Source organism: Rhododendron vialii, chromosome 1a, assembly GCF_030253575.1.
Source record: "Rhododendron vialii isolate Sample 1 chromosome 1a, ASM3025357v1".
Classification (NCBI taxonomy): Eukaryota; Viridiplantae; Streptophyta; class Magnoliopsida; order Ericales; family Ericaceae; genus Rhododendron; species Rhododendron vialii.
The window spans coordinates 2,331,350-2,359,182 of NC_080557.1; the positions used below are offsets into that span (position 1 = coordinate 2,331,350).

Genomic DNA, 27,833 nt, shown 5'->3' on the forward strand with positions numbered 1-27,833 from the left:
CTTAGGTTTAAGGCTCAGTTTGTCTCAAAGTAAAATATTTTCCGATGTACGGAGTAAAAGTTTTCCCATGTAAAATGATTTTGCAAAAAATAAAATTTTTATTTTTATTTTCTGATGTTTGGTTGATAGTTGTAACATGATGTATATATCATATATGTATGTACGTATGTATGTATTACATACAAAATTTTGTCATCTTTGATGAGAAAACAAAAGGTTAGGTCATAGGTGGATGAGATTGCGACCGTAGAGGAGTTTAATAAAATAACGTTATTATTAATCGAGTAGTTAAGCCAAATTCGGAAAATGACTTACCACTTTTTCAAGAAAAAAACATTTTCCACCATATGAAGTAAAATATTTTTCTGTCTTTTGTACAATCAAACACCAAAAAATAAGTAAAACATTTTTCAAGAAAATATTTTACGCACAAATACAAATAGAGCCCAAGCTTCTAAATGCGTTTATGGGTGAATCAAGTGCTCAAAACATGCAATGAGACCCAAACATCGACCCATGACAGACCTATTATCATATTATTTACGGTGTCTGCTTGAGTATTGCAAATTCAACCAATTTGAAATGGAGAAAGAAATCAGAAATCTTTCACACACACACACACACAAAAAAAACCTAATATCATTACTCCAGATATCAGTGAGGTAGGTGGAAACACCAAACCAATTCAGGAAATCCTAGACTGTCCTGATCTGAACTCTTTGACGCTAGAATGCTGTTTATACCACAACACAGGTTATCAAGGTACATTTGCAAAACTAAGAATTCAACGCACTAATAATTCAATGCACAGTCGCGTTCCCAAAATGCCGAAATCTTGCACCAAATTAGTAAGTATCCTAGTTCCTTCGTCTCGTGACAAGAAAAAAGAGCGGAGTTCCTACAATTTAATGTTTGCTTAAACTCTCAAAAGTGTTGTTGAAAAGCAATCCAACCATTTCACATATGGAAATTCCCAAAACGCTACTTTGCCTTCTTCAAAAGGCTAGAAGTTCAGAACTCTGCATCGTCTTTGATGAAACTCCACCAAATGTAGGTGAGGGGGATCGTAGTGGCATGCCAAAGAGCATGGGCATCCAAAAATCCTTCGCATGGAGGGAAATCATAGATCTCTAGGAGCGTTGCGAGGCCGCCACCCAAAACCGCCACCCAAAACTTCAAGCTAGAAGGATGGCGAGTGACGCCGGCCCAAACTGCCCGAATGAGAAGTTGAGCAGCAGCCATGACAACACACACTTTCATGTTCCACCCTGTAAAATCATTAAAAAAAAAAAATCACGCCATTAGAACAAGCATCAAGCGTATCTTGAGGCCATTAGAACAAGAGAGCAAGACAAACGTCGTGGTTCACTACAACATGTTGCAATTTCAATTCAAAGGATTGCTCCTTGTATAACATGGCATTGTGATGTATAACTGGAACTTTAATTTACACATATTCAAAAATGAATAAATTGAGCCAAAACTACTTGCTTTGTTTGGTTCACCGTTTAGTTTTAGTTTTGTTTTTAATTATTACCTTATTTCTTTCTCCAATCATTACCCTATTTTTTCAATTATTACTTTCTCATCTCTCTCTATCTCTCTCCAATCATTACCCCTATCTTCAATCATTACTCTATTTCTCTCTCCACCTACTATCAAAACTAAACTAAACTAAACTTTCAACCAAATACAACCTTTACGTACATTTGTGGCCTTATTTATGAGTTCTTGTGGGTTTGTATACCACCATGTTGTGGTTCACTACAAGCCAAACTACCAAAAAGGCTATGAAAAAAATGACAGGAAAGTAAAAAGGCTATGGGAGTAGCCTTTATGGGTTTTTCTTTCTTTCTTAATGAGTTTTTGTGGTTCAATTTATGTGTTCTAATGGTCTAAAAATTCACGAGTATATATGGACTTGGTTATGAGATTTTGTGGTTAGGAATATGCAAAGATCTCATATGAGAAATTTTCTAAGTTCACTTGTGTTGGCTCTAAATATGAAATTTTGTGGTGTCAATTACTGATTCGCAAATTGCTACTTCAAGTTTACGAGTTGTAACTAATTTTTGTGGCTAATTTTATGAGATTTTGTGGTTATATATTATTTTATTAGTGTGACCGGTTGAACAGGTCATTTTTTGACTAGGTAGCGCGATTTGAACCATTGATTTGGTCAAACGTGCATACCATGCGCACATTCATAAATTTAGCCACATAAACTAATAAAAAGATCCACAAAATCTCATTTAAAGGGCCACAAAATCTAATATGCAAGGTTGTGTACCGTAAATTTTTCCTAAAAGATATAAGGAGCTGTTCATATTTTTGTTCTTAACTGTTAACAAATGTCATTGTTTCTCACTTCTCTTTTTGGCTTATGGTAGGAGTATGGGGCGTCATTGATGTTCTTCAAATATAATGAGGTATACATATGCTTATTTTGAACCATCAACTCCCTGATTTTAACTTTTTATTTTTTGTAACATCATATATATTATATGAGAATAAATTCTATTGACCGACGGTGTAAAATTCCACTTTTCCACATTGTTGTGATAAGAACCATTCTTATTTTAAGAACAGCAATATAGTATTGCCATGCAAAAAATCAGCTTGATCGGAATTCGATAGATATATAAAAATTGGACAATATGATTTTTGAAACTAATAATAAGGATAAACTATCCATTTTATAAAGTAAAATTAAATTTTTGATACTCCTATCAATGTCCGATAAAGTTTATTTTTTGCAAGAACACACTACTATGTGGGGTTTATAAGATGAACGATTCAGATCAACAATAAGTACATTGTATGACAAAAAAAGTGGTGGCGGAAAAGTGGGGTTTTCTACCGCCGGTAGAAAGAATTTAATCTCATATTATATTGCTAATCATGTCATAGTTGTTAATTATTTCCATTTTAATCGTCAATCACATATTTCAAACTCTTGATCATTACGGAAAGGGTAAAAACATCATCATATATATTATACTAGCGCATGCCCGTGCCTGAAGGCACGGTTCAGACATTTAGCACACCAAATAAATACTGAACATCAAATTCAACCAACTAAGACGCATAGAACAAACTCAAACTCATAAAACTTGATCAAATCAAAAAACACCATCCAAAACACCGATGAAAATAAAAAACAATACACATTAACGAAAATGTGTGCCTCGAGGAGACATCTAAAAGGTAAACATGAAACATGTCAGGTCTAAAAATCTTCAAGACTATTATTGATCCTTTTGAGCTTTGAGGCTTCTCAATCCTAATCCAAAAAGAGAATGATATGTCAATAGAAGGCGAGTTAGTATGCCAAGTCATTTGTTTAAGGGATGATATATAATAACACCGAAAAACTTATTTATAATACTCTGCAACTCATTCCAAAATGATATATTATACCAAAAATCCCATTCCAACATTTCAATATTTCAATTGGACGGAAGCCTTATTAAACTTAAATTGAGATGCATATAGCAAGTGGGGGTGGTATTATCCCCTCAAAATCAATTGAGATCCACGTAAGCTGGTCCGATCACCTTGAGTACATTACAAAGCAAACCAAATTAAATAATCTCTTGATTTATTTTCCTACGGTTAAAAAAAAGAAGCTTATACCAAAATTTATGGCACAAATTGGATGCTTCACATCAGTGCCAACAACTACATGGGACATTCAATGCATTCGATTGCCACTTTCAATCTGCTTAGAACCATTGAGAATTGGAAAAAGTAATTAAAAGACAATAATGATCAATAGATTGGGCACATTTTAAATTAGTGCTATATGTTTAAAATTTGTCGGGTATTGGCATCTTGTATTGACTATTTCTACCTGGAATTAAAATGGCCAGAAATTAAGCTCCATTAACAACTCTAAAGATGATTTCCAATGTTACGGCAACAAAGAGCATAATGCAGCCTATCAAAAAAAATCAAAGAGCATAATGCATGTAATACCAAAATTAGGGTAATGCCTTTCATTCAAGAAAACTCCGGATTCCTTTCGATAAATAAAAAGAAAAAGAAAAGGGCAAGAAAGAATGTAGTTCGTCATATCACCTAAATTGCACAATTTGTAGTCAATTTTCGCTAGAAATCCATGAACAACAAAGAGGATGTACATGCATGAGACACATTTTATAGAAACAATTGGCAACAACAAAATACAATTAGAAGGAGAACTTCGATTTGAGTAGAGAGAACATACATAGATTAAGAGAGACGAATTTTGAAATGATGCATATAGGATAGGGGAGGAGATGAAAACGTCAAAATAATAGGATATCAGATTTATAGCTTGATATGGCCTTCAAAACACTCAAATTTCATTGCATTGGCAATCCAAAGTCGGAAATATTTGATTGAACCCAATCAAAATTTTCCTTCTTGTGAGACCATACCATGAATTGAAATTTTCCTTCCTGTGAGACCAAAATTTAGTTTATTACCATAATTAGTCAATTAAAAAAAGATATGTATTAGTCGATTACCACCAAGTATTATATTACCATAATCAGTCTCACCAAGTATCAAATTTCCGGAATATTAATGAGAAATTTCTGAAATATTAGCACATTATTAGCAAATTTCCGGAATATTAGTGAAGGGTGGCTAATTATAGCAAAAAAGAAAGGGTTTAGGATAGCTTAATTAATTATAGATATTACCATAATTACTCTCAAATTTACGGAAAATTTTCGTAGAGATTATGATTGATAGCTTATTTAATTATAGATATTACCATAATTACTCTCAAATTTACGGAAAATTTTCGTATCTAATTTCCGGAATATTAGGCATGATTGATTCAAAGTCATGTAAAAGGATTCAAAGGCATGTATTTTCAATCCAACGGTTGAAATTTATGTACCAATCCAACGGTGAAAAATATGTACCGCTCTTCCATATTATATAGATATAGATTGCTAATCATGTCATAGTTTTTTATTATTTCCATTTTAATCGTTAATCACATCTTTGAAACTCTCTTTTTTGGGTAAATCTTTCAAACTCTTGATCATTACAGAAAGGGTAAAAACATCATGTATATTATATTGCTAATCATGTCCTAGTTTTTTATTATTTCCATTTTAATCGTCAATCACATCTTTCAAAATCTCTTGAGCATTACAGAAAGGGTAAATTGGAAACTATCGTGAAAGGTAAAATGCCGACACATACTTACCTTGGCCCGGTTTGATAAACGGATTAGAGGTTGGAATTGGATTGCTAAGGTGATGGTATTAGAGTATCCACAATACTATAATCAAAAGTAAAAGGTTTTTAAAGTTAATATTATTGGTACAAAATATTGCTCACAATGCTATAACCAAATTTAACGAGCTCCTTAAAAATAATCAAATTTTGAGCTTCGGATAACCAAAACTAGCAGCCTTTGATAATAACCAAATTTAATAGATCCTATATATTCTCAATTAAATACACCAATCATTATACAAAAATATATCTCTTCCAATTTTCCTCTCTCTTTCTTTTCAAACAATATTTTTGAAAAAAGAATTTTACTAGAAAATTATTTTCTTCCAAAAAAAAAGTTTCAAAAACTATTTTTTATTTCTAGTAAATACTGTAGTTTTTATTAGTTTCAAAACTATTTTCTACTGTTTACAATTTTTCGTTTTTTGTAGTTTGAAAAAATGATATGATAAGTTTTGGTTATCCAATTTTAATAATGTCATTGTAGACATCTACATTGCTAACTCTAGCAATCTCTTAAATAAATAATCAAAAGCTGGTGCGACAACTTTTGTTTATCAATTTTTGATTATAGCATTGTGGATACCCTTAGTAATACTTTGTTTGGTTTCCAAAATTGGTCGGGATGGGTAGTACCATGGGATGAACAATCCGGCCCATAAGGGGTATTAGCAATACCCATTGGGATTTGGTATTCGTAATCCAATCCTAACCCCTTCTCATTACCAATTTCTTCTATCAATTCAATCTCATAATCTAATCTCATTTCAAACAAACATGATACTATTAATAATCTCATCATCTAATCTCCTCCCAAACAAACATACTCATTAACAATCCCTTTTCATTACCAATTTCAATTCTAATCTCATCTCCTTACGAATCTCATCCATCTATCACTGTTATCAAACAGGACTTAAGTGTCAATTGCGATTCGTCCGGGGTTTCTACGGTAATTTCAATTACTGTCGGCAAAACTGCACCCAAAAAACAGAGAGAGTTTTCAGTGAATAACTAACAGAGTTTAGTTGTTGATAAAATCCATAATTAAAGAGAAAACTCAAATTCTTATTGGGCGCCGCTATTCGCAGCCCTCTATTTACTCCCGTAGCCCACTAAATTTCGGTAAATGATTGTTGAAAATCATAAATAACATTTCGGTAAATTGCTGTTGAAAACAAGATTATATTTCGGTAACTACATGTCGAAAATATGTTCAACTTTCGGTAAACAACTGTCAAACATGCATTTTCGGTAAACATCTGTTGAAAAAAATATTATATTTCGGTAATTGGACGCTGAAAATATATCTCAATTTCGGTAACTAACTGTCGAGTATAATTGAAAATTTTTAACGGGCTATGGGAGTAAATAGAGGGCTGTGAATAGTAGCGCCCTTCTTATTTTGAATTGATAATATCTCTCCTCCTTAATTAAAGAGCTAAAAGGAAAACCAGATTAAATCCTTAATGGGTTAATTTTTTTAAATCCAAACATTGAAAAATTAAAGAGCTATAAGTGAATACATTCCTCCAGTCTTCACAAAGAACTTAAGAAATAACGAAAAATTCAAAATTATGTCCTCCATTTTTCCTTCAGTTTCTTGGGAAACAAACAGAAAAAACACCAGAAAACAGAGTAGGAGTGAACAACAAAATGTAGAGAATTAAGTACTCACCTTTCTCTTCCTTCTTCTTCTTCTCTCCCTTGGCTTTGTTGTGAGGCTTTGATTTTCCTGTCTTAGGAGCCATTAATTGTGCCGCCCAAACTTCTTTTTTATCTGAATTTACGTTATTTCAATCCAATTTGGACGACAATAAAAATGCTACTAACTGTACTTATCGTATAAGCCACCCCTTGCTTTTGTAGATTGAATACTATCGAAATTCTTTGATTCTGAGCTAAGAAGATGATGGGTATTTCTAAAATCAAAGTCAATTCAAATTCTCAAGAAACAACTCGAAGCAGAGTAGTACCCAAGAAACAGAGAGAGAGAGAGAGAGAGAGAGAGAGAGAGAGAGAGAGAGGTCGAATCCTGCTTTTACATGGTGGGTGTGTGCGTATATATATATTGTATATACATATAGAGATATTAAGAGGGGAGAATTATGATTGAGAGATATCAGATATGGGTAGTTAATGAGAGAGATTTTCTTCTTCTTCTTCTTCGATTTCTTGGACTAGTAGTTTGTTGAGCCTAGCTATTAAATGATGATGAAGTGAAGCAGAGAGGTGAGAGGAAATGAAGAGAAATCTATAGGACAGGATAAGGTAACCCAACTCCTTCCTCTTCTCTTTGTACTATACGTCAAAACAATCCAAGGCCAGCAATTTGGGGCCTCTCATTTCCCTCCCCCGCTGTTCTAAACAGATTACCTCTCTCTCTCTCTCTCTCTCTCTCTCTCTCTCTCTCTCTCTCTCTCTCTCTCTCTCGGTAGTTCCAGAGCACAATCACGTAGTGCTTTAGACCATTGTAGCACCACACGGTTGTATGTGGCGTTCACAAACGTAGCCGTAGATCCCTCAAGAATGTTTGTTGTTGAATTATTCCGGAAGACCATGTCACGGTGCTCTGAAAGCACTGAACCAGTTACACCTCTCTCTCTCTCTCTCTCTCTCTCTCTCTCTCTCTCTCTTCCTTCTTGTTTAATTATATGTGTACAGATGCAGTTTTGTGATTAGAGGGACTAGAAGCAGCCGATGTAAAAAAAAAAGGTTATCATTTCTAACTTTCTTGAAAGTTTGGCCCATATCAAAAAACTAAAAACGAGAAGCAAATAAGGGTTTTTCTTTGGCTTTTTCTGAACGGCGGACTTCACCGGATCATGATTCAACCCGTTAGCTTATGCCACGTTCTTTGTCCGCCATCCGTTAACTACACTTTATTTATTTTTAATAACTTGGATGTCCGGCCCAGTTACAAGCCCCTCGACTAATCCTACTCTTTGAAAGTATTTGGTTTGTTAGATCTTTTCAACAGGTAAGAACTTACATGTGTACGTCTAATGCATAGGTTTAAGTTTCTAAATGCGTTTGTGGGTGAATTGAGTGCTCAAAACAAGCAATGGAACCCAAACGTCGACCCCAAGAGCTGTATGTATTGATTGACGGATACATGAAGTATATTAAACGAGCTTAAAATCTCAACTCAGCCCAACCCTAAAAGCCTAAATACTTACTCCGAACCCTAAGAAAAACAGGCTGGATTGGACGGGTTACCGGCCGGTGTGCACCCCTAATTCGAGAGGAGTCTGTGGGTGCTTTTAAGGGCCAACTTAAAAATGAGTGTTAACTGACTCTATATAGATCAACGATTTTGTTTAGATTGAATGAAGAGCCCGTGTAAAATCATTTTTTCTTATGTTTCGTAGTATTACAAATCACTCTCGAGGTTCAATAAACGAACCAAATTGTTTAAATTTGAGTTTGCGTTCGCTTGTTAAAACTAAGCTCAAATAAGCTATTGTCCGTGTTGTTCGACTTACAATGAAATCGCGTAGTTAGTACAATTATACAGCAGCATAATAGTTATTCCACGCATTACCATCTCTTCCCTTTTCGTCGAAGGTAGGGACAGACCTATTATCATATTATTGCGGCGCCTGCTTGAGTATCGCAAATTCAACCAATTGGAAATGGAGAAAGAAATCAGAAATCTTTCACTCATAAAAATCCTAATATCATTACTCCAGATATCTATGAGGTAGGAGGAAACACCAAACCAATTCAGGAAATCCTAGACTCTCGTGATCTAAACTCTTTGACACTAGAATGCTGTTTATACCACCAAGCACAGGTTACCAAGGTACATTTGCAAAACTAATAATTTAACGCACTGTCGCATTCCCAAAATGCCAAAATCTTGCGCAAAATTAGGAAGTATCCTAGTTCCTTTGTCTCGTGACAAGATAAAAAGAACGGAGTTCCTACAATTTAATGTTGCTTAAACTCTCAAAAGTGTTGTTGAAAAGCAAACCAACCAATTCACAAATGGAATTCCCAAAACGCTACTTTGCCTTCTTCAAAAGGCTGGAAGTTCGGAACTCTGCATCATCTTTGATGAAACTCCACCAAATGTAGGTGAGGGGGATAGTAGTGGCATGCCAAAGAGCATGGGCATCCACAAATCCTTCGTATGGAGGGAAATCATAGATCTCTAGGAGCATTGCGAGGCCGCCTCCCAAAACCACCACCCATAACTTCAACCTAGAAGGATGGCGATTGACGCCGGCCCAAACTGCCCAAATGAGAAGTTGAGCAACAGCCATGACAACACAAACTTTCATGTTCCACCCTGTAAAATCATTTCAAGAATTCACGCCATTAGAACAAGCACCAAGCATATCTTCAGGCCATTAGAAAAGAAAGCAAGACACATGTACAACTCTGAAACTAAATTCTGGATACGAGTATCATTCAAATGAAATTCAATGACGATAGCTAAGAGGATAAAGGAAGTTTGTGCAACTTGGAGTAGATGGATAAGAGGAATATACCATAGTCAAGTTGATAATTGTTGAGGTATAAGATATGCGTCGTTACAAAAGCAATCAGCGGAGCAGAAACCATGACTTGGGCGGCCTCTTTTGTCACGGAGAAACTTCTTATAATAGCCAGTATGAGGGAGTAACCGAGTAATGCCACCGCAGATGAGTAGTCTAGCTTTTCTGTCACATCAACATCCCTGCAGTTCACAAGGTCCTGTGGATAAGTAATTACTAATCGAAATATACATAATATAAATATACAAAAGGTACAACAACTATTGCTGCTGCTGTGCAGTGCTTCAAGACCAAATCAAACACATTAAGTCGACAAACATAAATTTATAAGGCTCGATAGTGCTATAAGCAAGTACTATCCCGATGTTTCTTCTTCTCTTATTCTTTTTCCCAAGCCAGATGTATTCAGCTATGTTATCTGACTTCCAACTTTAGCCCCATCCGGCACATACTGACAGGTTAGAGAGTGTGAAACGATACAACCACAGCCAACAGAAAAACACCAATCTCTCTTTCTAGTTATACGAGTATTCACCTTTGTTTTCTCATTATCCAAGGTAGTTTGTCGAAAGTGAGGAAGGGGAAGTCTTGACAGATTCCCAGGTAATGTCTATTGTCTACTAATAGAGTAATAGTTATCCATTGTGTAGGGCAACATGCTAGTCGTACCTCTTGTCAGAGGTTATAAGGGTTAAGCAGAGAAAAGATGTAAGAAACTGTAACCTTGCCTCTCCATGTAATCTATCAAATTACACATCTACCAGGGAGCAGAAAATTGGCAAGAAAAAAGATTACCGACTGTGGAAAACAGCACTCCAAAACCATGAGTTCATTGATAGGAGGCCATAGATATTCCAGAAGAAGGCATAGTCATAGTACGGCTTCTTATCTTCTTTAAGGGGCAGCTTGTAGTTCAGAAGGATGAAAAATGATACCCAACCATGGAAATGCATTGCGAGGTTGAGGGCTGAGAGAGCTACGGAAACTGGCTCCTGAGTAATTGCAAAACATTACTCTAGTTGCTTAATCGAAATGTCTAAACTGACAAACTTTTTCAACAAATTTCCACAGAAAAAGGTGATGGCAAGGTATAAAGCAGATAAAGGTGATGGCAAGGAATAAAGCTTGTAAAATAGCGAACCTGTATCCCATAAACACGCACAAAGGGCCATTTACCATGATACTTCACAGGCCCATGACCAAGTGCTGCCTTTTCTTTCTCTCTGTCCACCATGCAATGGTAACGGCAATCACTTTGGCAATCCCAATGTTTCCACTGCAAATAAAGAGGTTCTTGCATGTACCAAGGACCGTCTAGTGAGGCACCATCTGAAGGGACTTTGCAGTTTGCAAAGCATCTTTCCCCCACACATCCAGTCTTTTCACATTGTTCTGTACAAACCCTAAAATACAACAAATCCCACAAAATCACTTTGTCTAAATCCAGCAACTCCTATCAAGGCAATTGTTCAAGAAGTGAATAAAGAAAAGAGCTCAGACAAAAACTGAAAAATAATTAGGCCAAAATTCAAGTGTTAATTGTCGACCCTCACTGCATAAGGGAGTAGTGCTATAGAAAAATCTGCAGCAGATAAATCCTGAAATGAGTCAAAATGTAGGGTCCAGGCTGCAAGTATGAAGTGTAAAATTCCAGTGAAATGTCAGGTACTAATTGTTTTGTAACCAGTTCGGCAGTTCTCGTTATTTACGAGTCAACTCATAGGTAATAACTGGGAAATCCAAAGTAATACGTCAGTCTTCAGGTCTTCCGATTTTACAAATTGATGTAACTATTGACCAGTCCAACCGACCAAATCTTTCAAGTTATGTATTTTGGGCCCTTTCCCACAAACCAAACTAATAGTGAACCCATAGACAATATCTTGGAATTAGTACAGGACGAGTAATTCAAACTGGAATTACCAATACAACAGACCGTCCATATTCAATAACCACGTTACATGGATAGGTTGTCCAACTGATATCTCTCCACCAATTGTTGCAGCCAAAAACTACAATTGTGGTCCCTTTGGGATTTGGAATCTGATTCCAAGCTCTATCCCGTGAATAAAATGGGTCTTTTTAGAATCAAGTCATTCAGCTATTAAATAGGCCTAATCTAAAGCGAACAACTCGACTAACATTGGTTCTTAAACCATTAAAGAGCACAAATGCAGGACCTATCACTATTGCACCACTTAAATTCCAGAGTTTTGAGGTATCTTATGGGCACGGTTATATGCACAATAAGACCCCTGGTAAGCGTGGGGGACAGGAGAGAGAAATATAAACTTCTAGCACAATATGATCCCAACCGCAACAAGAAAGATGCCTGCACTGCCACTGTACCAAGTGACAACATTAAGAAGGAAGAAGGATTACCTGTAAATTGGATCAAAATCGCCAGCACTAGCATCAAATGCTCCAACAAGAAGTGAAAGCGCCACAAAGAAAGCAATCCAATAACGATCTATCATCTGATAGGAAGATCGATAAGAAAATATAAAATAGGAAAGCATGAGTGATGCAATTTAAAAATATGGAGAAAGAAGTTTAGTTTCACGGCATGAGACTTGCCTAGCATCTGCTGAATCAGGGCTAACAACCTATCTTTTTTCCCAATACTTTGCAGAGATAATTCTTCAATTGAGAAAAAAAAAAAAAAAAAACTCTACCAATCCAAGGAGAGGAATTCAATTCAAAATTAATAAGAAGTCATGATGACTGTTCTTAGCCATGTGATTAGCAGACGATGGAATCTTAGTCACATGCACAGAAAAAAACAAACACTGTATTTGATTAGTCATAAAGGAGCTCAAACCCCATTACAATATATAGTATGTTCAAACATAACTTGCCAAGACAAATATGTTCAATTTAAAGAGTACCAAAGACAAAAAGAGGAAGATTTTCACATATATTACTGGAAGACAAGGATTTTGAACAAAGGATTTTAATAATGCTGCCATAATTTGTAAAGAAGATGAAGCGCAGTATGCTCCACAATCAAGTAAATTTATGGTGGAAAGTGAAACTCTAAATTTTTTGAAAACATAGAAAGTACCCTTTATCATCCTATAATGCAATAAGTTCCTAAAACTAGAGTCCAAACTAAAATAAGGCTGAATTTGACTTCAAAATAAGGCTGAAAAGGGTTTATAACATGCTATGGAGCAACATATTGCTGAAAGTAAAATAGCCTTGCATTCACATATCATACCCCATTCTCCGGATACAAGATAAGCTATTAACAACCCTTTTTCCAGATGCTTCCACTAGCTATAGGTAGAAGGTGTCCACCCTTGACCCTAGTCCCTCTGCAATTTCGCGTAGACAGAGCCTTCTACAGATTTCCGTGTCTGACAACTCCTAATCAATCCTGGTAATCTCACTTGCTGAGCATGTGAACCTAAATAAAATCTCAAACTAGTCTAGCTAAAACTAGCCTATTAAATGGACTGCTGCCCATGAAACTGAACCTCAAATCTAACCCTACCCATTTCTCAATAAGTGCAAGCACTCTATGCCAAAATCTTCCAAAAACTAAAGCCCGTCTCTTATTCACTGCCTACAACCAAATCCTCCAAATCTACTGTTCGTGCCTTACCCAGTTCACATCTGCCAACACTCTAAAGTTGTGGTATGCTCTATCTACGCTTCGGTTTAATCTTTAGCCAGAATCAGCTCTCAAAAGTCAAAACCCTGCTCCTTCCCAAGTCTCACCAAAAACCTTAGCAATTTCCTTAGCGTAACATTATTAGCAAAACAAGTCAATTCATAACTTCATCCGAACTTCAGCACTACTATCTGCTAAATTCTCTCTTCCTCTATGGTGACGACTCTATTTCTTACGCACCTAATACAAGATAGTGCGTCTTTCAATTGTCATGATAGTGAAACAAAATGGCTCTTACCAAGGATTATGTGAAAGAATGACACTTCCCTAAATTTGCAGGGCTCGGGCTCTAACTTTAACGTTGAGGATTATAAGCAGACAAACTACAATAAAGCTCTCAACTCTCCAGGCTGCATTTGAAATTAAAAATGCCCGCTTTGAAGTACATGAGTATTGGATTGTTAATTACAAGCGATTGAACTGGCAAAACAACTGCAGATAAGAATGAGGTTGGTTGTATATAAGGGCTTTTGTACTAATCTATGAATGTCTGCAAATATATGACAAGAAAACCGAAAAGACAACAGATCCAGCAAGCATTAAAGATTTGATTTACTCAGATTACTACAGTTATCGATAAATCAAGTGGGTTTATCAACATGAAACCAGATACTCTGTGCATCACTACAATTTATACAGTAGAAAATTACCCAAAAAAAAATTTATACAGTAGAAATCTACAAAAGCGATTGATGAAAAACATGTGTTATCGATAATTATGTGAATGTTGAAATAGATCAAGCGTGAAGGAGGGCATACGATGCAAAGGAGCTTGTCTTCGGAGATAGAGTGGAGAGATGTCAAGTTGAAGAATCAACACCTGCAGTGAGCGATCGAAGACTCGACAGGAGAGAGAGAGAGAGAGAGAGAGAGAGAGAGAGGGAGAGGGACCCAAACCACACGGATTGCAGTCGAAGACTAGGCAGGTTTTTTGCTGATTTAAGAGGTGGGCCCCACGATCGGGGCTGAGTTCGGGAATTTTGGCACATCGCTTGTTTTTTGTTTTTTTTTTTGTGAATATTCAAAAAAATTCACATTTTTTGGTTTCGAAAATGCTAAAATTATGGTCCAAATTTAAATATTTTTTGAATAAAGTAAAAAATCAGCCGAAAAAACAAAGTTTTATTGGCTTTATCAAAAGAATTGAGTTTGGATCACAATTTTATATTTTTTCGATTCCTCTCGTTGAAATAAACCCATAATTCATAAAAATTTGACCCGAAATTAACAAATACGATAAAAAATTGAATAATGACAAAAAAAAATCCAAATGAAATATTTAGTCAAAGAATTGTTTAAAGAAAATTCAAAACTTGTAAAACTGCACTTTCTTCTCTCTCTCTCTCTCTCTCTCTCTCTCTCTCTCTCTCTCTCTCTTTACTCTTCTAAATAAGCTAAAAAAAATCCAAAAAAAAAAAAAACACACACACAAACACAAACTTCAATGCCTTCTACAATTTTTAAACACTTTAAGACACTTATATACAATGTTTTCGTACATTCCAATACACTTTTAAAATCTTAAAGATGACAGACCACTTAATTGTTTTTAGCATTTTCTAAATGAGAACCTAAAAGGAATACATTTTTGTGGGAAAAAAGATCAATTTTTTTCCGCAAGTTACTAGATATAAATGAGTTGGGTGTTTCTACTAAACTATAGGGGCTAAACGGATTCAAATTCACGTTTTTCACAGATTTTTAGGTAGTTCATTCTTTTCACATACATCAACTAAAAATATCATTTAACGAAAACAATTTGACTATTGTTGTAAACCTGAAGCAAAAAAATATAGGAAAAATGCACCCGTAGAAATTCTTTTAATAAAAGTTCATTATTATTAAATTCTCGTTTTGTGAACCAGACAATCTTTTAGGAGTAAGACAAAAGGGCGTAATTGCAAAAAAAATTTATGTGGAAAATCTTACTAATCACATATTCGTATATCGTACGGGATCTAACACCCATCAAGATAGATATGCGGATGTGTTTAATGTGGATTATATTTCACCCAGAAATTGTGCCATAAGGACAAAAACAAGAAATTTTTTTGGAACGTAGCCTAATTTATGATAGTTTAAGCTTCATTTTAAATAACTCTAAGAAAAAGGCTTCATTTTGAATTCATTATTTGGCTTAAATTTCTCAAAACAAATACGACGAAAATCCACGAATAAACACCAAATTATGTGGGATTGCAACAAATTATGTTGCAGTAGAGCTAGCCAATGTTGTACATGGTACCAAGTTTCAACTGATCTCAAGCCTCATGCTTCTTGGAAAAATTAAGTATTAGAAGAAGGCACAATGGGACTACAACAAATGCTGCAAGCTTTAGCAAATCCTCAGCTTCTTTCGAAATCACTCCAATCCTTGACCAATCTCCACTGTACCTGCACATTCATTTAAAAGTCCAAACATATTAATACTCCTACTTCTTTTCCCACACAATAGTTCTATCTTCTCTGCTTGGTTGTTAGGAAAAAAGGAAAACAAAAGAAAATATCTCAAAAATAATGGAAGTTTTTCTTTTTTAATTGCAGGGTGTCTTCGGTCGACGTGTGCCACTTTGCACTAATCCCTATAGTTCCTCCAACAGTTGTTTCACCCGTTTCACACTCTTATACGTGTGAAGGGGTGTAAACGAGCCGAGCCAAGCTTTATCGAGCTCGAGCTAGTAAACGAGCCAAAATCTCGAGCTCGAGCCTCTTTAATCGAGCCGAGCTTAGTCATTTAGTCATTTACTAAACGAGTCTCTTTAATTAAGCCGAGCCGCCTTTAACAAGCTGAGCCTTTGTCGAATGAGCCGAGCCGAGGTTAGTCATTTACTAAACGAGCCTCCCTTAACTAGCCGAGTTTTTGTCGAACGAGCTGAGCTAGTGAGCCACTCGATTCGTTTACAGCCCTAATGGGAGGAAAATAGACCTACCCACGAGTTGCTGGTAACGGAAATCGAACCTTGAGGAGAAAGCAAACCCATTACTATTATTTTTTACATTTCCTTCCTTTTGCTTCTCTTTTTCAGGTTCTCTCTAATACATGATTTTCCTTCTCTTTTCTCTTCGAACCCATACATGAGATCGTATTTTTCCTCCCATTTTTTCTTTCATTTTCTTTTACAAAATCAAACAAAAAGAAAAGAAACTCTTTCACAGTCGCTGGTTCTTTTCCATTTTCTTTCCTCGAGTTCCAAGCTTCAGATTTCGTTGTATGTCTAAAAGAAGGAAAATGACTGAAGAAATCAGTTTCACAAATCCCTTACCTTTTTATTCCCATTTAAAATCTTCCGTGATTGAAACATTAATGAAAACAGAGTAACGAGAATTACTGTTATGAACTTACGACAACCATAAATAAACCGACAAGCAATCAAAACAAGAACACAAAGATTTACGTAGGCAATTTCCTAACAATTAAGAAAAGAAATTAGCGGGGGAAAAACAGAGAGACTACCCGGCATCGATGAATCCCAATCCCAGCACAGCAACAGCAGATTGAGCAAGAATTGCGTTCGAAAATCTCAATGGGAAAATGGGTCCCTGTTGCTTCCTTGAATTCTCGCCCAAATCCCTCTTTTGAGCCAGTACTTCAGTGGTTCCTGATTTTCTGCCATTTTTCTTCAGAAACAGATAAGAACAGATGTTGGGGACGATGCCCCTCTCGGTGATCAGCATTTCCTGTTGTCCAAATCCTACCTGTGTTTCATGGGTGGCTGTGATAACACCATCAAAATTTCTGATGTGAGGTTAAAATTGTCATTTAAATAAACCATACAACCACGGTTTCCACTAAGCTAAAAAGACTTTTTGAAGATTTTGTACTTACTCAAAAAAAAAAAGAAAAAAGCGTTCGTCGGTTTTGCTCCAAAGTTTTCCGATTTCTCTAGTCAAAATGAATTAATAATCCACAAAAATATGACGCAAAACTAACGAACGCGAATATTTTTTGAATAATGACAAAACCTCTAAAACGTGCTAAAAGTTAAGCAGAACGGAACCTTATTCTTTCATGTGAAATGAAACCAAATATATCGTCTTAAATGCTAACGTTTGTACTTTGTAGGTATGTTTTTTTGGGTGTGTAAAGTTTTTGTTGGTCTGTTTTTTAATAAGGACAAAATCTCTAAAACGTGCTAAAAATTAAGCGGAATGGAGCCTTATTCTTTCATGTGAAATGAAACCAAATACATCGTCTTGAATGCTAACGTTTGTAGGTATGTTTTTTTGGGTGTTTAAAATTTTTGTTGGTCTATGTCTGTATGTGTGTTCTTTTTACTGTTAGAAAAATGGTTTCTTAGAAAGATTTTTTTTAGTCTTTGGGGTATAAAACCATTTTAAGATGTGAAAGAAATTGGTTCTCGAAATTAATCGTTCGATATGGAAGGAACCGCCCGTCTAGCTCGGGCTTTGATTAAAATAAATTGGGCTTGGCTTGCTTGGGCCAAAGTTATTTTACTCTAGCCCAATTTCATTTCCAACGAAAAGGTGTGGCTGTTTGGTTTAGAACCAAACCAATGCGTGACCATTCGTGTGAACCAGTGCGTGATTCCGAACCATTGCATCAGTTCGTTTGGAACCAACACAACCCATTTCCTTTGTGACCCTTTGAACAAGTTTCGTACCCCTTGGGACAGAAAGATAGGTTCATTCCAGCCATTTCATGTATCCAAAAATCCACAGTGCACACATCCATTTCGCATATAGAGTCCGAGAGAGTTCTACATAGTTTTGTTCGCGGGGCACACATTCGAAGTGCTGCGTTCGTAAAAATCGTTGCATCCTGGGAAGCGGACGTCCAGAATCGTGAGCACCTTGGCGAGAGCGAAATCTGTTTTAAGGACACAGTGATCCATCGCTGGACTCGATCTACATTTGTTCTTCGTCGGTGTCTTCAATCTGTGAGTTGTAATTTTCCTTTTACTGTTATTGTAAGATCTTGTTTTCCCATTGGATTAATTAATTTGTTCACACAGTTTCCATTAGCTTCTGACTTATCTCTTCCGATTACACACATGCAAGTGTATTAATGCTAGTTTCTAATCTGTTTTTTCAGTACACGAAAGTATTATCTTTCCCTTACCAAGTTTCCAACATTTACTCCTTTACTTTATTTTTAAATTTTTTTTGATGTATCTGATTCGATCAAATGCAACAAAAAGAGGTGGCCTGAATCCCGTTTTGCTAAGATTTATAGTTTATAAGTACTTATTTCTTATTTTTATTTTATAAGTATTTATTTTAGTTAGTGAAACATATAAGAGATCAATAGCAATCTCACCCGAAATCCATGAATACCAAATTGATCCGCACCGATCAGCGTAATTTTTATGTGGTTTTGACCCCGGGTATATACCGTAACAACCAAAGTTGCAATTTGAGAGAATAACGAATGCTACATTAATATTTTTTGGTTTTTAGGAATGGTTAGAACTTCATTCATAAAAGGAATTATAATCCACAATGTGCATCTGATTACAACTGAAAAAGGCTAATTGCACACATGAACGACAAATAACATGTCTGAATTGAGATGTTGTAAATTAGAAAATTTGAATTTCAGATTTATATTTTGCCTAAGACAAGGAAGGCCTTGGGTCGTTTCTTTCTGCCGTTCTGGCCGTGGAAAATTATTTTTCCCATGGGTGTAAAAAAAAAAAGGGAATAAAGGGAAAAAAAGAAAAGAAAAAAAGGTATGTAATGTGCACGTGTCAAATCACAAGATCGAAGTTTGGTAAAGCTGCCTTCACACGTGCCAAAATTCCTAACAACCAGCATCAACTGTCCGGGTCCCACACGTATATACAGCTGTCTGTCTCCACCGCTTACGCAGCAACCTAATGACGAAAATAACCCCAGAGGGAAAAAAATTCAAGATTATCACCCTTTATATAGGGCCGTATCACAACCAGTTTGGGTTGGGACTAGTTTGGACTCCTTGTGGGCTCTTTCCAAGCTCGCAATAATAATCGGAGCCATTATCTTTAGATCTCGTCGAAAACATTAATCGTACCGAAAATCACGTTGATCGGATATCGTTTGATATAATTTCAAAATGCATTAATCATCAAATAATTGTTTCATTTGGGTTGCAATTCAGTGTTACACACTTTTATTCTTACAAATTTAATGCATTTCAAAATCATATCAAACGATATCTGATCAACGTGATTATTGGCGTGGTCAATGTTTTCAACAAGCTCTAAAAGTAAGCGGTTTCGATTATTGTTGTGAGCCTGGAAAAAGTCCACAATCAATCTAAACTGGTCCCAACCTAAACTAGTTGGGATACGACCCCCCTTTATATATGTCATCGAATCCACGGCCATTGTTTTACTTTTGCAATGGACCGGCTTGCTCTACGGTCTTGGTTTTGATCGTTTATTGATGGTTCAAATTTATTAAAGTGTCTATCTTGTCAATAAATACTATTGATAAGTCTGGATCATTAAAAATATTTTAGAGCAGCTGTAATCACTTGAACTGCTCACTGTAGTCCAACTGTGGATTGTAAATGAATCATATTCTTTTTGCCAACTTTTAATTACATTATACTAAATACAGGTCACTAAATAAATTTTAGTTGAGTATTTATTCTGCTTATTTTGTATCTTTCGTACAGTATAAGTAAATAACCAAAGATCATCGAACAAACTAGTTACGTCTACCGTATATACAATGCTTTTTGAAAACTTAGAGTCAAAATCTATTGAAAATTTTTTACATTTAAAAAAGTAACTAGGATATTAAAGTGATAATATTAATCTAGCAGCATTAATTCTTACATGGTGCTTACATAAGTCAGATGTACAATATCGACACATGATAATCCAAAATATTTTAAGATCGAGTTATGGCAGTATATGGATCAAATCAAGATTCTTTATTTAGAAATTAATTTAAATAATGCAAAAATTATCAAAACTTGGAGATTGATGTTCTTCTCGATTTAATTTTTTAAGCTAAAATTACTTATAAAAATAAGACATGAATCAATAATCCACTGTACTCTCGATTTCATTTTTTTAGAGTCTCTGCCACTCGCAATAGTTTATATCTTTCAACACGGACTCTTAAAAATATGTCATGAAGATCTTATTTGATAGATTTCAATTAATTTTATTATTTTAAGTTTTTAAAATTATAAAATTATAAAATAATTTTAAAATGACAAGAATCTCTAAAATGAACCAACAAAGGCGGACAGATGGAGTATTAAAAAAGGAATTATTTTTCACACCTCCCTTTTATCCAAATGCACTATTTTTTTTTGTAGTGATGTGAAATTACGTAATTACCCTTTCCATGTATGAAGGAAAAATGTATGAAGGATAATTTTGTAATTTTATAAGAATGAAGACAAAAAAATATAGTACACTTAGACATAAAGAGAGCGTGAAAATCAATTTCCTAATCAAGGCAATTATAAATCCAACCACCATGACTTCTAGCTGGTCCAGTAATAAAAGGGCACTATAGTCACTTGACACCCAACCAAATCTCTCACCACGTCATCCTTTGACAACTGTTAAATCCGTTAAAATACTTTCCAAGGGCTTTCAGATTCTCTGCATATCTCTCTCTCTCTCTCTTCGAAAACTCCGCAGCAAACCCCTCGCCAAGTCAAACCCTAGGCCGGATTCTAGGGTTTGCAATTCCGTTCCGATTTCCCAAGCAGAAACCAGAGAGAAAATCCTCGTCGTTTTTCGATTCTCTTTTTCGGTGGTTTGGGAATTCGAATTCCATTTTTTTCCAAACCCGATGGTTCACCTTGTGGGGCCGGGTCGGGTGGACCCGGCGAAGTTGGAGGTCGAGGATCCATTGGAGGAAGAGTACGGGTCGCTCCACAAGCGATCCAAGGCGTCCACGCAATTCAATCAGGTTTTTTTTACTGTTCTCTTTTTGTGTAATTTGAAAATTTTTGGTTTGTGGGAATAATGTAACAAATTGAAATGATAACGAGTTTTTTAATTTTTCATTCGGATGGGCAACGTGCTTGACTGCTTGTGACTTGTGAGTATTAGAATGGGCAATGCGGGTGGTGCGGGACCGGGACCGGGACCGTGAGCGTGAAAGCGTCTTTAAAAAAGGATTAGGAGCTTGTTCGTTTTGGTATTTGGATTTTGGATTTTGGGTAATGAATGGAGAGAGATAGAGAGAGTAATGATTGAGAGAATTTATTGGGGACCGTCGCTGAGAGAGAATCCAAAATCCCAAATACCATTTTGAAGGATTAAGTGACTTAGGACAGGAGGTTTTAGGGGTTGAGTTTAGCTAAAAAGCCAGCCTTCTTTTTTGGAATTGAGGTTGTTTTGGTGATTTTTTTTTCTATTTTTGGGTGAAAAATTGGATCTTTTCCGGTGGAGAGTTACGGGAAATGTCAAATGTTGGAAGTACGAATTAAATTTGGATACGGTTTTACCAGAATAGGGGGTCATTTAAAAATCAGGTGTCGTTTTATATTTTATATTTTTGCATTTTTTCTTGACACGAGGTTTGACTGTTTTCGTTTTATCGAATTAAAATCTTCTGTTTAGTTTGTGGGAAAGTTGGGGAATAATTGAGAATTTTTGAATTTGTGACATGGTTAACCAATTGATGATTAGAAGGGGCAAGATGATTGTGAGTATAGGACGGGAGGTTTTAGGGGTTGAGTTTTGGGTAGCTAAGAAGCCAGCCTTTTTTGAAATTGAGGTTTTTGGTGTTTTTTTTTTTTCTTTTCAATTTTTGGTGAAAGTTTGGATCTTTTCTGGAGTTCTCGATGAGAGAAACAGCAAATGTTAAACAATTCAAATTAGATTTGATAAAGGTTTCCAGAGTTGGGTCATTTGGAAGTTGTGTGTGTCTTTTTAATTTTTTGAACCTCTTGCCGGTTTTGGGAATTCTTTTAGAGTAGGCAAAACCAACTTCCCAGTTTATCTAATTTGGTATTATAACAATCCCAGTTCCAAACCCAAGGTGCAGATTCTACGCTGCCAAACACATGTTCGTTTCTGTAGAAATCAATGGAGGGTCAGGCGGTTAGGCAACTAGTTCCATGTTGTCAAGGTTTATGGTTTGTGTTGTGGATGATCCGCCTTGGGTGAATTGTGACCTCGTACGATTGTGTTGCGTTGGAAAGAAGCCAAGAAAGATCATACGCTCATTCAGGTATTTTTTTAAAAACTCCGGGTGTGCGGGTCAGCTTACACGTACCTTGATTATTTTCCGATAATCAGATCCACCGTCCACTAGTATGGACTTTCAAAGCCGGGGCAAAGCCCCTTTTGGATTGGCCCCACAAAATTTGATGGCACATTCGAATCTGAGGCCTAGGAGGGAGCAAACCCTTAAATCTTAGGCTCCAGGCCAACCGCTAGTGATATTTACTGTATATGTGAAGAACTGATGATGGAGGGGGTTCCTTTTAGAGCTTGGGTCTAATCCTACATGCTGAATCCGCCACTTAGACGGGTTGTCAAGGAAGCTGTGAAAGGGCATTTACAATTCAAAAACGCCAGGCACACATTCATTTTCACATCTTCTCTCACCAGTGATGGTGAGACCCTCTAGATAGTATTGTGGGTCCCACCAACACCTATGGGAGAGGATGTAAAAATGAATGTAAACTTGGATGTGTTCATGGTATTGTTCTTTACAATTTGGTATTTAGGGGTCAGAAAAGGAAATAAAGAGCTGGCATGTCAGGTCCTGATTTAGATATGTCATTGCTATTGCTTGTGTTTTTTTTTTTTTTTTTCTGGTCTTGATTGTGACCTCTACTTAAGCTGGCCTCACAATTGTGGATAATTTTTATATGTCATAATTTCTGCCAAAAATTAAATAGCTGTAGTAGGGGTAGGATCATGGATGCAAATTGATTACTGATGACGGGAGTTGATTTTTGTGTATATAGACTTACCTACTGTGCAAGCAGAGAAAGATGGAGGATTATTGCTTAAGTGTTGAAAAAGAAAATTGAAGTCATCGAGTGGGAAAATGGTAAATATATGGATTTCAGTGGTCAAGAGATTGAGGGGCTGTTTACTTCATGAAATTGGAATAAACCAGTGAACTTTTTGAGCATTGAATGAGTAGCACTGCATAATTGTACCGAATGCCAAAGTGAACATTTATTGATGTGATTTCCCATTAGAACCAGGTTTTAAACTCGGCTACCATCTAATTTATTCAGCTTTAAGTTTTCTTGTTTGTATTGATTTTTGTTATTGCCTTTATAAGTTTGTAAAGGTCAACATTTGTCTGTTACTTTCATGTGTTGCAATGGATATGGTTCTCTTACATGACATTTTCTTTCAATGAGCAGTGGAACACTGGAAATAATGAGTTTCCAGTCCCAGCTACGCAATACAATCCGCTTGATGAGCCAAGTCCTTTGGGCTTGCGTCTGAGGAAAAGCCCCTCGTTGTTGGATTTGATACAAATGAGGCTCTCCCAAAGTAGTCCTTCTACTGTAAGTGCAAATCATAATTTGACAGATAAGGACTTCAAGGGCACCACTGCTTCAACTAGTAACGACAAGCTAAAGGCTGCAAATTTTGACAAGCTAAAGGCCACAAATTTTCCAGCTTTGCTTCTAAGGATTGGAAACTGGGAGGTATATGCAACTCTGTATCTACTATTTTTTGTATATATTTGACATTTTCTGCATATGGCTGAAATTATATCTGGTTGGCAGTATGTTTCCAAGTATGAGGGTGATTTGGTAGCAAAATGCTACTTTGCCAAACATAAAATTGTCTGGGAAATCCTTGACGGAGGTCTGAAGAGTAAAATAGAGATCCAATGGTCAGATATCAAGGCTATGAAGGCTAACTTATGTGATGATGGACCTGGAACTTTGACTTTGACGGTAATGCATTATATTTATGTTATGTTCATATGTTCAATGCGCTGGAAATTTGCTATCAGGGTAGTCATATTGTGTTTTATATTGCTTCAAAATATTGTTCTTTTCCTGAAATTGTTATCATGGACACTGTTCATTTCTTGTTTGTTGCAGCTACTTAGGCCACCCCTTTTCTTCAAGGAGACCAATCCACAGCCTAGAAAGCACACCTTATGGCAGGCAATTGCAGATTTTACTGATGGACAAGCCAGTACACACAGGTAAAATTCAGTGGGCTTATCTTGGTGGAGCCATGTTGGTTCAATTGACCGAACTGATTTGGTAAATTTTGGATTGTTACATGTGATTTTAGAGAGTTTCACAGAATTGTTCCTAACAAATTGTAAATCATGGATTTCCTCCCCTAAAATTTTGAAGAAGTTCTTAGTTGTGATTGTAGTTTTTTCTGTTATTTTCCCCTTTATGATACGCAATTTTGCCCTGTTCAGATGGTAATTTTCCTCCTGGAAAATAGGGAAAAGTTGTGTGTACGTTTAATAGATTAAGTTTCACCACCTTTAAATGAAAATTCTACCTTCATGAGACTAGGTGAATGCTACTATATATTCTGTGTTGGTTGCATGGATAGCCCTTTCTCCTTCTCATTTTTTCGGTGTAAGATCATCTACAGAGGTGTTGATTGAAATATATCTTCTTTCCTGTGTAAACTTTCCTTGCAGACACTTTTCTGTAATGCAAACTTTCTCGACTGTTGTTTTAGATTTGTGTTGGTAGCTAGGGTTCAGAGCCTCTGAAGCTGTGAAAGTGATGGGAAAAGTTTTTTTTCTTTTTTCCAAACATCAAAGCGATGGAATGTTTTTTTTAACATCAAATTGATGGAAAGTTGCTTCTTTGGTTTTTGAAGGCAGCATTTTCTGCAGTGCACAGAAGGCCTGTTAAACAAACACTATGAGAGATTAATCCAGTGTGATAAGCGTCTCAATCTTGTTAGCCAGCAGCCTGATTTGGTTCTTGATTCACCATATTTTGACATTCAAGCCTCTGCCAAAGGATCTCCCACCTCCAGCTTCAATGACGTGGAATCAACCCCAGCAGCTCAATCTTCCTCTAAGATTGGACAGAATTCTGCTGGTTTAGTGCCAGAGCATTTGTCGCCACAAGCTCCTTCTCCTAGCTCAGGTTCATAATTGAACTTCATATTCGTATCTAATTTGTTGAAACTCGAGTTTTTAAATGTTACATTTGTGGTTGACATTAATTTAGTCCCAACTCCAACGTATGATTACCTGTAGTGTTTCATAGAAGAAAACCGAGTACCTATTCTATCTTCGTATTAGCCATATGTACAAACAATAAAACAACATGTGTTGCCGAAAAAGTGAATCTGTGAGTATTTACTTTGAGCTATTTCCTTAGACAATAGTTTTTATCATTGCATCTGAAAAGTTTTGAATGAACTCTTTTTGTTGAAGTAAAATGTCATTAAAAGGTGCAAAAGGTACGCAACATCTATATTCTCATACGCTTGTGTTCCTATCATTTGGATTACACGAAGGGATATGTATATTATTAATCGATTTTGGAATATGTTACAGCGCAAGAAAATAACTAAGCCCTCCCATAAACAACAAAAGAACAGAAGATTGAAGAAAGAAACTCTCAAGCTGAAAATGAAAAACTAGGTTCCCAAGTTCCATAGAATCTTGATGTTGACATTTTAAATTTCCTCAAGTTCATGATACAAGTTCCAGGTATGTGGCTAAGTGGCATGCCTGCATGTATTATAATTGTTCTTCGATGCTGGAGTGGACTATTCATGTTGTTTAGATTCTGATGTTTAGAACTATCACGTTCTCAAGGTTTATGGTTCTGAAGAAAGTAATCCACATGGCCAGGCTAATTTGCATTCTTCCATTAACAGTTTAACACAAGTACTGTTTCTATTGACGACTGTTTTTTACCCATATCTAATTTTCAGTGATGGATTTGCATGCAATAGAGGGGAATGAAAGTCGGCAAGCAAACGGTCTTCTGGCGCAACAGTCTATGTCCATGAGCGATCTTGTGAATCACATTGGACACAAAATTTCAGAACGAATGGGTTCCGGAAACGCATCTGGATTTAAGGAAACAATAGAATGTCAGGATATGCTGGAGAACATTGCTCAGATCCTTCTGGGAGATACACAGTGTCCAGCAGCATCTGATGAGAAGAAACTCATGTCGAGAGTCAACTCCCTGTGCTGCCTCCTTCAGGACCCCACTGCGGGCCCCAGTATGAAGTTTGACGCTGAAACTCAAGTTGAAGGAGTTGATAATGGAATGGGGATTCAAGGGAACCATGTTACTGAGTCAATAGGGGATCTTCCCAGCTGCAACCAGGGACTGGGTATGTCGAGGAAGGACTCGTTTGGCGATTTTCTGCTTAATCTACCCCGGATATCATCGCTGCCAAAGTTCTTGTTCGACATATTGGAAGATGGCGAAAACTAAGCTGACGGTGGTTTTTATTACTCCCTAAGTCCCATTTTGTCTGTCTACTTTTCAAAATCGTACTTTTAATCATATCAACAAATAATGTATTTCGAGGAGAATTTCTGAAAATGCAGACAAAATGTGACGGAGGAAGTATTTAACATTTCAAAATGTAGAGAGAATCGAGCTATTGGGATTCTGAGTCTCTTGTTTGTCACCCAGTATATGGACATGGAGGAGTTTTTGGGGTTCGGAGAACATGTTTTGATGAAGAATCCTGTTAAAACTGCCTGTACAAGGATCGGTGTTCTAGATCCTTTCTACTGATAAGTTGTACGGAGTATTGATTGTTCTTAACATTAATGGTAGTATTATTATTGTCATCACTTGAGATCCTTAATGCCTATAAGGTGTTTGTTACCTACCTATCTTTACTTAATCATGTTAGATAGTTGATACCAGTTGGGCCCATTTCCTAACAAGAAGCTTTTGGGAATAGTGGTAGCTTAACATGGTATCAAAGCTATGGTTGGGAGAGGTCTTGGGTTCGACGAGTCTCTCTGTATTGCAATATTTGTTTCCTGTTTGCATTTTGCTTCTTCCCTCGTATTTGTGTCAGCTGTGTCTATAAAAATTCGAGCTTGATATATATTGTTGGAAGCATAAGCTTGAAGTACTGATAACTTAGGGGTAGTCCTCATGCATGGAAAATTGGAAATGTTGTCTCCGATCCATGATATAAGATCTCTCTAGCATTAGTTTGCCAGATAAATTTACTATTTCTCGAAAAGGTAGGGAACGAGATATCCGGTGAACATTATTTTTGCTATGATTGAAGTTTGCGACCCGGCACAGGGCCCGAAAATGAGCAAATACCCCTTTTTTCCCTTGTTCATTTTCCTTTTATTTTCTCTTCTCGTAGTTTTGTGCCAATAGCCCAAGTGAAAGAAATCAAGTAATGCAGCCAAAGAGCCAAATTCATTGACAGCTGACTCAACTACAAATGAAAGCTTCAGAACTATATCATCTATGCTATCATTTGAATAGCTCCCGCAGATTTCACCAAAGCTCAATTGAAAGCTCAAGCCACTTCAAC

General features: G+C 36.3%; 3 protein-coding genes and 1 long non-coding RNA gene across 7 annotated transcripts; 1 reads left to right on the forward strand and 3 right to left on the reverse strand.

Annotated features, from left to right (window-relative positions):
* Positions 1-663: 663 nt before the first annotated feature.
* On the reverse strand, positions 664-14,332 carry LOC131325549 (uncharacterized). Of its 2 annotated transcripts, none has more exons than XM_058357877.1 (6): positions 14,176-14,332; positions 12,123-12,217; positions 10,882-11,143; positions 10,536-10,732; positions 9,735-9,922; positions 664-1,268 (listed from the first exon to the last, which is right to left on the reverse strand). In XM_058357877.1, the coding sequence occupies exons 2-6, from the start codon at positions 12,215-12,217 to the stop codon at positions 1,012-1,014; spliced, it is 999 nt and encodes a 332-aa protein (XP_058213860.1). In that variant the 5' UTR covers positions 14,176-14,332; the 3' UTR covers positions 664-1,011. The 2 variants fall into 2 exon arrangements, with proteins under 2 accessions (XP_058213860.1, XP_058213851.1); XM_058357868.1 differs by lacking the exon at positions 664-1,268 and adding an exon at positions 8,998-9,532 and having other exon boundaries at positions 14,176-14,331.
* LOC131325563 (uncharacterized) lies at positions 5,977-7,250 on the reverse strand. The gene is made up of 2 exons (XR_009199741.1): positions 6,917-7,250; positions 5,977-6,215 (listed from the first exon to the last, which is right to left on the reverse strand). It is a non-coding gene; the product is annotated as an uncharacterized LOC131325563 (long non-coding RNA).
* A 1,201-nt stretch (positions 14,333-15,533) lies between the features above and the next one.
* On the reverse strand, positions 15,534-17,148 carry LOC131336434 (uncharacterized). The gene is made up of 2 exons (XM_058372285.1): positions 16,871-17,148; positions 15,534-15,810 (listed from the first exon to the last, which is right to left on the reverse strand). The coding sequence occupies exons 1-2, from the start codon at positions 17,089-17,091 to the stop codon at positions 15,678-15,680; spliced, it is 354 nt and encodes a 117-aa protein (XP_058228268.1). The 5' UTR covers positions 17,092-17,148; the 3' UTR covers positions 15,534-15,677.
* A 3,816-nt stretch (positions 17,149-20,964) lies between these two features.
* Positions 20,965-27,123, forward strand: LOC131304319 (uncharacterized). 3 transcript variants are annotated; one of them, XM_058331535.1, is made up of 6 exons: positions 20,965-21,294; positions 23,720-24,010; positions 24,092-24,265; positions 24,416-24,522; positions 25,167-25,441; positions 26,262-27,123. In XM_058331535.1, exons 1-6 carry the CDS (start codon positions 21,175-21,177, stop codon positions 26,753-26,755), a joined length of 1,461 nt encoding a protein of 486 aa, XP_058187518.1. In that variant the 5' UTR covers positions 20,965-21,174; the 3' UTR covers positions 26,756-27,123. The 3 variants fall into 3 exon arrangements, with proteins under 3 accessions (XP_058187518.1, XP_058187510.1, XP_058187527.1); XM_058331527.1 differs by having other exon boundaries at positions 20,977-21,294; positions 26,241-27,123; XM_058331544.1 differs by lacking the exon at positions 20,965-21,294 and adding an exon at positions 21,860-22,563 and having other exon boundaries at positions 26,241-27,123.
* Positions 27,124-27,833: the final 710 nt, after the last annotated feature.

Coding starts and splice junctions, on each gene's coding strand:
- LOC131325549 (XM_058357868.1), bottom strand. CDS start 12,217: ATGATAGATCGTTATTGGATTGCTTTCTTTGTGGCGCTTTCACTTCTT. Junction 10,733..10,881: donor TGCGTGTTTATGGGATACAG/GTTCGCTATTTT, acceptor GCAATTACTCAG/GAGCCAGTTTCCGTAGCTCT. Junction 9,923..10,535: donor AGTGCTGTTTTCCACAGTCG/GTAATCTTTTTT, acceptor TGTGAACTGCAG/GGATGTTGATGTGACAGAAA.
- LOC131336434 (XM_058372285.1), bottom strand. CDS start 17,091: ATGCTGATCACCGAGAGGGGCATCGTCCCCAACATCTGTTCTTATCTG. Junction 15,811..16,870: donor TTGGGATTCATCGATGCCGG/GTAGTCTCTCTG, acceptor ATGAATGTGCAG/GTACAGTGGAGATTGGTCAA.
- LOC131304319 (XM_058331527.1), top strand. CDS start 21,175: ATGGTTCACCTTGTGGGGCCGGGTCGGGTGGACCCGGCGAAGTTGGAG. Junction 24,266..24,415: donor CTGGAACTTTGACTTTGACG/GTAATGCATTAT, acceptor TGTTTGTTGCAG/CTACTTAGGCCACCCCTTTT. Junction 25,442..26,240: donor AGCTCCTTCTCCTAGCTCAG/GTTCATAATTGA, acceptor TCTAATTTTCAG/TGATGGATTTGCATGCAATA.